This window comes from Petaurus breviceps, unplaced genomic scaffold (assembly GCF_028583685.1).
Source record: "Petaurus breviceps papuanus isolate PSGF00001 unplaced genomic scaffold, PetGlider_PUasm1.0 38, whole genome shotgun sequence".
Taxonomy (NCBI): domain Eukaryota; kingdom Metazoa; phylum Chordata; class Mammalia; order Diprotodontia; family Petauridae; genus Petaurus; species Petaurus breviceps.
The window spans coordinates 62,119,694-62,132,045 of NW_027186304.1; the positions used below are offsets into that span (position 1 = coordinate 62,119,694).

Sequence of the window (12,352 nt, forward strand, 5' to 3'; positions counted from 1 at the left end):
CACAGCATTGTCACTTCAAAGGACTATCCCCTTCTCTTTCCTCCCTCCTGCCATGAAATAATACCTGGTTGTTGTTTTTATTTTATTTTGAACTTAACCAATACCAAATAAGATGAGCATTTCATATACAAAAAAAGAGGATTGTGTGTGAAGCTATGAATATGTATTATGAACAGCTTGGTTTTCTTTTTAAGTATATAATAAATTAAGCATATTATTTTCAAGTGTCCTGCTTGCCTGTTTTTTTTCTTGTGATATTTTTTTCCTGTTATTCTCTAGAGAATTTTAAAGGCATCTTGTTCATGTGTATATTAATATCTTTATTTTTCTAAGTTGAAAGCACAATCTCCAATAGTGAAGTCAGATATGGGCTGGTTAAAGAGAAAAGTCTGTATGCTATCCATCTTCAGAGAAAGACCTAATGGAGTCTGAATGCAGATTGAAGCATACGATTTTTTCACTTTATTTTTTGTGTGGGTTTTCTTTTTTGTTTGTTTGCGCTTTCTTTCACAACCTGACTAATATGGAATTATGTTTTGCATGACTGCACATGTAAAACCTGTGTTTCCTTGCCTTCTCAGTGAGGGGGGGAGGGAGGGAGCAAATTTGGAACTCAAAAAAAATGTTTAAGCTGTTAAAATTATTTTTACATGTAATAGTAAAAAATATATATATTTTTGGAAAAGAAATTATTTTGTTAGTTGGTTTCCATTACAGATTTACTACAAGTCAAACCCTATATTGTTACCATTCCTGTTTTACATATTCCTTTAACAATTTACATATATGACCAGTATACTGTCTGCCTCTGACACATACTGGCCATATGACCTTGAACTTTAACCTCTCAGCATCTTAGTCAAATCTCAAAGACTGTCACCTACAGAGAAGTTGTAATATGCTTTAGTGGAGAGAATTTCACAACAGGAGTTCTCTACATTGATGAAATCATAGGCCCAGATCAATAAAGCAGCATGATAAAGTGAGGTCAGCACTCCCCAGGTCCCAGAGGTTTTCTATCTCATTGTCCACTGGCTTGATGACACATATACTAAAGAAGATTATCTCAGAGGGAAGGTCTAAGCTTATGGAAGTCAAGGAAAGACTTTTGGCAGAAGGTGTAAGCTTAGCTGAGACTTGGAGGAAGCCAAGGAAGTCAGTAGGCAGAGATGAGGAGGGAGAGAGTTCCAGGCATGAGGAACAGCCAGTGAAAAGTCATAGTCAGAAGAGAGTGGTGTGTGCCAGGATCTGGGTCACAGACTACGTGAAGGGGAGTAACCAAGAAGACTGAGAAGGCAGAAAGGGGCGGACAAGAGAAGAACAGCAGTGTCACAAAAACCCAAAGTATACAAGAGGAAAGGGTAAGTTAATAGTGTCAAGATGGCTAAGGACTAAGAAGAAGCCATTAGATGTTGCAATTAAGGATCATAGATATGCAGTCAGAGAGGAGCTTAGAGATCCTCTAATTACATGTAAGAAAGAATGCAAGGGGACTTGCTCAAGGTCCCACAGGTATCAAGAGGAAAAGCTAGAATTCTAACCCAGGTCAACTGATTCTAAAACCAACACTATTTCTGTTGTGCCATTTTAATTATTGGTACCTTGAATGAGAACAGTTTCATTTGAATTCTGAAATCAGAAGCCAGATTGCAAAAGATTTAGAAGAGAATGAAAGGAGAGAAAGTAAAGGCATTTTACAGGAGTCTGTTTCATGGAGTTCAGTTGAGAAGGGGAAGGAGATAGAAGGCAAAAGCTGGCAAACATGGTGGGATTTAATGAGAGTTTTTTTTAAGGACAGTGAGGACAGGCATGTTTGCAGTCAGCAGAAAAGGAACCAGTAGTGAGGGAGAATTTGAAGGTTAGAAAGAGAGAGGGAAGAGGATGAGAGTGGCAGTGATCCACTGGGACCAAGGGTGAAAGTCTAAAAGTGGTGGCCTTGATGAAAAGAGAGGCTTCAGGTTCTCTTTCACTGAAATCATCATGCATCCCTATGGCCCTAGGTTTAGGGCTCTGAGAGAGGAGTGTGATTAAACTTGACTATACTGTAGGCTTTACCATCCAGACATCAATAGATGGAATGTTCTTCCATAAAGTAGCCCATCTTGACCTTGCAATTTCTATATTTTAAATAGTACTTGAGGCTCCACATTTATATTTTAACTCAGACAATTCTAGCTTTCTTTCACAATCTGCTTTCTGGAGAGATGGAATACTTGAAAAATAAAGGGCATTCTGTGAGAAATGGGTGGCAATTCAAAGACGTGATATATTTCTGGATCTATCATTTATGTTCATGTTTTACAAAAAGTAAAAAAATAGCTTCCTTAAGTTAAATGCTTTTGGATAGATAAATATATTGAAAAGCAGCTTGACATAGTAGATAGCAGGCCAGCCTTAGTGTATGGCAAAAGAAGAGGGGACTGTTCCCAAAGAGTGACACTGTCATACAGGGATGGCAACCATAGGAGAGGGACAGATACCAACAAAGAACAGCATAAGTGCCCCTCCTCTCATTGCTCCCAGCCCTAAAGGCAACCTATCAGCTTGGACATGCAACAAGCTGCACATTCTAATCCTGGTCCCCAGAGCTACTTAGGATTCAAATTTATTGGGAGTTTTAGACAAAGCTGACATGACAGTGCCATGGAGCAAGACAATAAGGTAGTCTGTACCACTGAAATCAGAGAATTTTCTGAGCTGCCTAATGAGGAATGAGGAATGGGGTGGGGGGGGGCAGGGGCTTACCTCTAGCCGTTCCATAGCAAGCAAATGACTGGGGAAAGGGTCAATGCCTGGTTTGGGGGAGAGCTGAACCTCAACATACATGCATCCTAGGGACTGGGGTCATACCAGGCAAACCAATTTTTATCAACTACTACTTATAGTCAGGAAAACCTAGGTTTTGGTCCCATGTCTGACATAAACCAGATGAGTAACCAGAGGCACGTCACTTAACCCCTCACTATCACAGGCAAATCTCTAAGATTATAAATTACAGATGGATTGGTGATCTGCACTGGAACAGAAAGTTTCCTAAACTGATAAAACTGCAAGTTTGGATACCATTGCTCCAGTAAAGGATACATTATTAACTAATTTCTATTTGTTTATATATTTGATTATCCTAAATCACATATAGTATGTAAAATTAATCACTTTTAAATGTAAGGTTCCTTTCCTAGGAACTCCTAAAGAAGAAGGAAACTCAGTTTTAACTGAGATTCTTTCTTGGTGAAGATTTGAAGTCTGTTAATGAATTGAGCTGCTCCTCATTTCTTCAGTCTGTTTTGAAATGCCATAAATTATAGAACAAAGCACCTAAGATCATTTACACTGACTTTATATCCATTTATCTCTACAACATCAAAACAATTACAAGTTTGGACGATCTCTTACAAGGGGAATTACAATTATAATACTTATTGGGGGGGTGGCTAGGTGGCGCAGTGAATAGGGCACCAGCCCTAGAGTCAGGAGGACCTGAGTTCAAATGCAGCCTCAGACACTTAACACTTATTAGCAATACAACCTTGGGCAAGTCACTTAACCCCAATTTCCCTGCCTTCCCCCCTCCAAAAAGCAAAAAAAAAAAAGAATACTTATTAAGTTTTCTATCATACAGTGAAATGAATCATGGCACCTGCCAAAGAATTATACATTTCACATGCACACGCACACACACGTACATAATATGGAACAGGTAAATTGGGGTTTTGTTATTTTGTTTTTTCTCCCTTAGGAAAACCAAAACAAAAAGAAAATTGTCCAGTTATTTGTGTCCACTGGATACAACTGAGCCTAGAAATTAATGCGGAAATTTACACTGCTCATCTATCAATATTTAAAGAGAGAAATATTAGTATGCTTTGTTGCTTCTATGCAAGATTTCCTAAATGAAAACTGGACAGATTAGGTTCCCCAAATCACAGTCCTTTGATTCATATAATTAGATTTTATAGTTTGCTATAACATGAACATTTTTATTATATACAAGAGTATAACATGTTAAATGTAGTTTTCTCCATAATTAGTCAGTAGCACAGTGAATATTAGCACATAACTAACATTAACACTGAAAGTTCTAAGTCAATTGTGATACATCAATGTAATGGAAATTACTATGCTGTAAGAAATAACAAATATGATGAATACAGAGAAGCATAGAAAGACATGAATTAATATAAAATGAAGTAAGCAGAGCTAACTAAACAATACACACGATGGCTACAACAACGGAAATGGGAAGATCAACAACCACAAAATAATCAAAAGTGAATGTTACAAATGAGAAAGACTAAATCTGTCCCTAAGACAAACTTTGGGACATATGAGGGGGCTGCTAGGTGGTGCAGTGAATAGAGCACTGGCCCTAGAGTCAAGAGGACCTGAGTTCAAATTCAGCCTCAGATATTTCACACACACACACACACACACACACACACGCTGTGTGACCTTGGGCAAGTCACTTAACCCCAATTGCCCTACCTTCCCCCTCCAAAAAGAAAAAAAAGACATATGAAAAGATAATTGTCTCTGTTCTTTTGAAGTGGATGATTCATGAATGTAGAACATTAAATATAATTAGGTTGAGTTTTTTTCAATGTGTTGATTGATTTCATAATTTTTTTTCTCTTCCTCTTTTTGTTCTTAAAAAATTTCTTTGGGACTCATGGCCAAGATGATTGCCTACAGGGAAGGCAGACTGTATAGTTCCCAAATATGTACTCAAGCAAAACCCAAACCAAATAAATATCAAGAAATCCAATGAAAAGCTACTTCTTGGGGCAGCTAGGTGGTACGGTAAATAGAGCACTGGCCCTGAAGTGAGGAGGACCAGAGTTCAAATCCAGCCTCAGTCAGATACTTAACATAATTACTAGCCATGTGACCTTGGGCAAGTCACTTAACCCCAATTGCCCTCCAAAAAGCAAAACAATTTAAAAAAATACAGTTTTGAGGCAGCTAGGTGGAACAGTGAGCAGAGTACCGGCCCTGAAGTCAGAAGGACCTGAGTTCAAATTCGGCCTCAGACACTTAATACTTACTAGCCATGTGATCTTGGGCAAGTCACTTAACCCCAATTGCCCTCCAAAAAGTGAAAAGAAGAGAAAAAAAAATGCGCCAGACTCAACAATAAATTTCTGTTGAATTGAATTAAGTGTTTTAAATGATTCCTCTAGGAACACCAACTCAATGTTTCTTCTCATTGTTCATCCCACACCCACCTTTGATCTTTCCTTTCAACAATTTATTTCAACAAACATCCTTCCTCAAAATAGGACCACAAACAAAATATAGGGCCTTGCCTATAGTAAATATTCAATAAATACATGGGTTGATCCCTCCCTACTGCTTCCACCTGTCTGCTAAGCCACTTCTTTTTCCTTGTTTAAATAGCTTCTGAAATTCTATCCCTTTATGAACCTTGAATGTGTCATGAAGAACCACACCCACCTTTTCCAAAGTAGGGCCATTCAACCTTTTTCCAAAGTGGGGTGATATAAAAACATAGCACCTTGCCCATAGTAAACATTCAAAAATTGTATTATATGTATCTGCTATGGCACATCTTTTCTACTGTTTAAATAGTTTATGAATTTCTGCCTGTTTTATAAAATCTTCCTGTTTTAGTTAGAGTTGACTATTTGCCTTCATCTCTCTCAGTTTTGATACAAAATTCTCATCAATAATTCAACAATAAATTAGCAAGCATTTATTTAGCACCTACCATATGTTAGGTACTATACTGTACTGTACCTGAGGATACAAATTCAAAAAAATGAAATGATCCATACTCACAAGGAGCTTACATTCTAACAGAGGAAACAATACAAATGTCAACATATGCAGGAAAAAAAAATTTTATGCAAGTAAATAGAAACTAGTTAAATAAAAGGTAGTTCAGGAAGGAGGAAACTAGCAGTTGAGGAGATAGGGAAATCTTTATGTTTGAGAGTAGTGCTAGGGGCGGCTAGGTGGCACAATGAATAGAGCACTGGCTCTGGAGTCAGGAGGACCTGAGTTCACATCTGAACTCAGAACTTAACACTTACTAGCCGTGTGACCTTGGGCAAGTCACTTAACCCCAATTGCCCTGCCTTTCCCCTCCAAAAAGACAAAAAAAAAAAAAAAGAAAGTAATGCTACAGCTGTGTCTTTAAGGAAAAAGGGATTTTAGGAGGTGGAGGGAAGGAGGAAGTGCTTTACAGGCTTAGGTACGGAAAAGATGGAGCATTAGTGAAGAACAGGGGAAAAGCCTATCTATCTGTATCACAGAGTGCAGGAGGGAGAATAATGTACAGGATTTGAAAGACAGTTGGGGCCAGGTTGTGAAGGACTTTAAATGCTAAACAGAGAAATGAGAGAGTGTGTAAACTTATGTTGTTGCCATCTTTCTAAGATTGTGCTGTGTAAGATCTTCCCTGCCCCTAAGTTAAGTGTACCTGGAGCCTGTGGCAGGAGGCTTGTTTCTCAGGAGCTGCTTTGTGATTGGGCAGTGGGTCAAGGTTGTTACATTCTCTGACCCAGGAGAAGGCTATATAAACCCTGATGTGAGACTTTGTCTTGGGGTTCACTTTGAGAAGTGTTGTGTGATTTGACCAGATGAGACTCTGGGCAGCCGTTGAAAAAAAACCCAGATGTTGATGCTTCCCTCACTGGTAACTGTGATTAGGTATGGATGTAATGGTTGGACAGTGGGAGGCCTATCTGCTTGATCTGTTTGTTTCTCTGTTTTCTTGTAACTTCTGCTTGTAACCTCTGTATACTCTGAAGTTCGGGGTGCTGACTTTCCCCTGAACTAGATAAATGATATGTTTGATTGATTAAAGCAAGATTGTTAACCCATTTTGAGTTGCTTTCTTTTAGAAAAGCAGATCTAAGAACCTGTGTTGGCAGCCACCCTGGGGATGCTGGGGTGCTTGGTGCTACAGAGAGAGAGACAGAGACAGAGAGAAAAAAAATGTGTGTTCCTAGAGGCAATAAGGGGCTACTGGAGTTTACTAAGTAAAGGGGAGGTTGACATGGTCAGGTCTAGGCTTAAGGAAAATCACTTGGGTAGCTGTATGAAGAATGGACTGAAATGGGGTGAGATAATGCAGGGAAACCGATTTAGGAGGCCATTGCAATAATCCAGATGAGAGATGTTGAGGGCCTCACCTAAGGTGGTAGCAGTGTCAGTAGAGAAAAGGAGGTGGATAAGGGAGGTATTGTGGAGGTAGAAACAGCAAGATTTAGCAACTGGTTGTATATGTGGGGAATGAGAGGGAGGAGTTGAGCATAATGTCAGGTTTATAAACCTGAGAAGAATGGTGGTGCCTTTGACAGAAAAGGGGGAGTCTGGAAGAAGAGCTGACTTAGGGGGAAGAGATAATGAGTTCTGTTTTAGATGTGTTGAATATGAGATGTCCACAGGACACCCAGTTTGAAACGTCCAATAGGTGATGAATTGAAGTTCAAGGAGAGACTTGACTGGATCTGTGAGTGACTGACAGGTAATAATTAAATAAATGGGAGCTGATTAAGTTACCAAAAGGGAGTGTGGAGGGTCTAGGACGGAACCTTGGGGTACATGTACCTTTAGGAGATGTGATATGGATTACAAAGCCAGCAAAGAAGACTGACCATTAACATTAACAAATTGCTGGCAACTTTAGTGTTCTGTAAACTCACAATCTCCTTTTTGAGTTAGCCTTGGAAAGAAGAGAGGTATTCTGTGAGGAATGGGTGGTAATTTAAACTAGTATTTCTCTAGATTGATAATCATAAATGTTAAAAACATTATAAACATGAATCATTCTTTAAGCTAATTACGTCTAGGTAAATGGAGACATTGAGAAATCGTGATATAAGTGGTAGCAGGCACGCCTTGGAATCAAGAAGACCAGGGTTCCAGCCCCACCTCTGACACATATTAGCTGTGCGATCAGAGGCAAGTCTTTTAACACCTCAGGCAAATCTCTAAAACTGTCAGTTACAGATGGTTTGTCAATCTGCACTGGTACAAGGAATTGATATGCCAGGAGTTCCCTACATGGATGAAATTTCCAGGCTAGGTCCTTTCCACCATTATTAACTAATTTCTATTTGTTCATATGTTTGGCAATCCCAATTTTATATGAATGAAGAGTTTAGAGTTTCTTTTAGTTCACTGAGGTTCTTTCATTTCCTTTGCAGCACCAGGATTCCTATGTTGGTAAGGCACTACTAGCCTGGGGTCAGGAGCCTTCGATTATAGACATGTCACTGCAGCTAAAGAGCTATGTGACCTTGAGGAACTCATTTAATTGCTGGGTCCCAGTTTACTTATTATAATGATTATAGATTGAGATTTTATGACTTAAGTTCCCTTCCAGCTCACTATGACTCAAGAAAGTTCAGCTAACATTTGGGACATCATTTGTGATTTCCTCTGACACAATGACAGCTATAGAATGATCCCTTTAGGTCACTGAGATTTCCTTGGCTTTCATACCTCCTAGTATGGAAAGAGCTGGTATGATGACCCCTAATAGCTACCCTTGAAGACACTTATCACTGTTCCCCTCTCCTCACTTCAGGGTTCTGAGTAGTCTATAATTCTGGGAAAGTGAAAAGCCAGCTGATCTATTTTCTTCCACTCCAAGATCACCTAAGTGGTCCATTTGTCAGCAATAAGTTATCTCAGATTTGCTTAGGCTCTCTCAAGGTTTTGACTGCTAAGCAAAGGATTTTATCTATGCAATGAGCAAAACAGGTTCATTCCTAGTACTGTTCTATAGTAAACTTCCCATTTTTGTTATCACTTTTTCAGCCCATGGGATCAGAGCGGATGGAGATGCGTAAACGGCAGATGTCAGTGCCCCAGGAAACAACAGACTGTACTTCAGGCCCACACGAAGTGGGGAATAGAGCATCTAATGCCTGTTGCTTCTGTTGGTGCTGTTGTTGTAGCTGCTCATGGTATGTTTTTCAGCTTCTACACTCACACCAGTTGGTTTGTAGCACCCCAGAATAGAACATATTCATGTGCCTTGTTTTAATTGAATAAGTCTTTATAAACACCTGGTACATGCCTAATTGGTACGAGGGATGATGAAGGATACCAAAGAAATAGATTATAAGATTTTTACCATCAAGGGTAACATTCTAACACAAGGGTAACACATTCTAACCTGATGTGTAAGGAGATAAAATTTACTTATGTGAAACAACTGAAGAACAGTGTGGGATCATAAACAATCAATGCAAAATCTTGTTACAAACATGAAGCGCCAAGTGAGGACAGGAAGGAAAGAAACGGACCAGTATGGCCTGGAGCTGGCAAAGAAGATTTCATGGAGGGAAGAGAATGCCAAAGGCTACATTTCTCTTTTTTTCCTCTCATTAAAATGAATTCAAAAATAAACTATTTAAAATGGGGAGAGAAAAGCACACAAGATTGGGGCACCTAGGTGGCTCAGTGAATAGAGCACCAGCCCTGGAGTCAGGAGTACCCAAGTTCAAATCCGGCCTCAGACACTTAACACTTACTAGCTGAGTGACCTTGGGCAAGTCACTTAACCCCAACTACCCTTACGAAAATTTAAAAAAAATGTTTTTAAAGCACATAAGATTTATAATAAAGAGCCTTATGTTGATGGTTGCTGTGTCATTGATAGAGATATAGTCTTAGTTGGAATATTGAATAGAGTTATGCAGAATCTTTTTTGTTACCATTAAAGGTCTAAAGAAATTACAGACCATATGCCAGGATTATAGGAAAATTAAGTTGAACTCTGAAATCCTGAATGTACTGCAGTGCTAGCAAAAATTTTGCAAGCTTTTAGGTATTAAGTAGATACAAAGCAGTCACATATAATTACTGAATAGTCCTCATTGCATTCAATTTAGTAGGGTTCAATTATAGCACTATACTGTAGGATCTTAGAGATAATGTACCAGGATGGGGAACCTGCAACCTCAAGGCCCCATATGGCCCTATGGGTCCTCAAGTGTGGCCCTTTGACTGAATCTATACTTTTTGTTCTGTGAAGCATCCTGAACTTCAGAGGAAATACAAAGAAAATACAAGTAGAGAAATAAAGACCAACAGACAGGGGACTTCTGTCTGAGAAATTAGCACAGATTAACAGACAGATCCAACTGTCTGACCAAAGAGATACATACATAGTTACCAAAGAGAAAAGCACCAACATCTGGGTTTTTCAAAGCCAAGGGGCTCCATAACAGCTACCCAGAGTCTCATCTGGCCAGATCACATGAACACTCTTCCAATGAGTGAGCCCCAAAGCAAAATGCTAACTCAGAGTATATATACCATTTTTAGAGCCAGAGGGCATCACTCAGTGCCTAATTAGAAATTAACAAAAGGTGTGAAAGCCTTCCTACAAGCAAGCCTTCCCTAAGCAAGCTTCCCTTAATGGGCTCCATGAAGCCTATTAATGGGCAGGGAAGATCTTATATCCCATTAACATTACACTTTTCCAAGGCCACACATTGGAATCCATATCCTCTAGGGTCCAAAACCAGTAATCTTTCCAATATCCCACACTGACATATTCTTACTAAGGCTTGTTTTAGCTGTTTTTATATGATAGAGAAGTGGCCAATTTAGCCAGTTTAATAAAAAGTTCTGTATATTCAGCAAAGAAGGTTAAATGTACTGTTTGTCATAACAGACATACATGTGTGTAGGTACATATAAAAATATGCATATAGATACATGTGTGTTTGTATGTATATATGTACACATATCTATGTGTGTATGCACATATAGTATGTATATGTGAGTGTATGTGTGTACAGTTGACCTGACCAGAATTACTGTGTGAATGTTCTGGTGGTGTGTAGTCTGAGGCAAATTTGAAATATGAGTGAATCTAAAATTCAAAAATGACTAGAGGATGTGATACTCTTCAATTAGTTCAGATTCATAATGTCATAGTTCTAAAGATATGATTTCATCAAACATCACATTACTTAAGATTGCATTTTCAAATTTCTTATAATAACTCCAAAACTTAAAAGAATAAAGTTGAATGAATGTCAAACCAAAAGATAGGCTGAGCAGAAATGTAGAAATGTATTTATTTATAAATGAAATAAGCCTAACAGAGTGTTCTTATAGAATAATGGAAATCTGAGAAAATCTTATTCTATTGTGTTTTTCCTATGCAACACTTCATAGGAAAAACATTAATATTTATGATACATCTAATGGAGAAAAGCCATTTTCTTTAAAATGTCAGTAGCACATCAACATAATAGATGCTATTTCACAGTCTGGTTTCTTTCTTATAAAATGTTAGCACTTCTTTGAAAAATAAACCAGGAGAACCTAAAAGTATTTTTTAAATCAAAATGTTGAGATTGAAAATTTTAGTAACTGAGTTAAAAGAATTATCTAATTTTTCTTCTTTTAAATACACCATTATTTAGTTTAGGATTAAAGTTGAGTAGAACCATAGTAATTATTTTTTGGTGGAATTGGGAAGAAATAACTTGGAAGAGGTTTTATTTATGGTGGGAGAGGATGCCATATTTTAAAATATAGTCTCAAAGCATTGGTTCAAGGTACCAGGTTCTCACTGGACCACATGGTACAATGTGCATATATTTTCAGAATATGACAAAGTGAATAAAAAGTTAGCCTCAGTCAACACAACCTGGTCAAGGCCCACCTCTGACATACTTGGCTATGTGACCCTAGGCAAGTCACTCATGTACTTTCATGCCCCAGACAACTCTCTAAAATTATAAGTTACAATACAGTTATTGATCTGTTGATAGAAAGAAGATATTTTCTCACTGTGAAGCCTCTGCACTTGATGAAATCATGGGTCTAAACAAACAAAATATTTGTGTCTATAGCCATATTATTAGGATTATAAGTATTGATTTAGAGTTCAAAGGGACCTTAGATATCATTGATTCAAGCCTTAATTATATTTATAATACAGTAATATGACATAAAATTTACATGTAACAGACCATTCTATTCAATCCTGCATAAAGACTAAATAATTAGCTTTTTAAAAGACTTTTTGTTATATTAAACCCTCTTTATTCTTAAACAAAATTAAAATGAGTCCAAGTATCAAACATAATTAAGGATTCTTATTGCAGATTTACTTATCCAATATTGCTATACTTGGAAAATGGACTGGATATCTGTTGAGGCACACAGTATAATGTGGCTCATTATTATAGATTCAAAATTTCTAGGAGTCAATTCATATAAACCACATCTTTGTTCTGTACAGCAAAATCTTGATCTGATAGACTATAAAGTGGATACTATAATCTGTCTCCCAACATCTCCAGCATAATGAGATTCCAGTATACATGAAGGGGCTTAGTAAATCACAGAGCAT

At 37.9% G+C, this 12,352-nt stretch overlaps 1 protein-coding gene across 1 annotated transcript in view; it reads left to right on the forward strand.

The window, feature by feature from the left end:
* The window catches only part of RGS20 (regulator of G protein signaling 20), a 79,132-nt gene that overhangs the window by 43,162 nt on the left and 23,618 nt on the right, over positions 1-12,352 (forward strand). Inside the window, exon 2 of the mRNA XM_069099942.1 lies at positions 8,791-8,939. Coding sequence (XP_068956043.1) covers positions 8,791-8,939 — 149 coding nt within the window. The remainder of the gene's footprint in view (positions 1-8,790; positions 8,940-12,352) is intronic.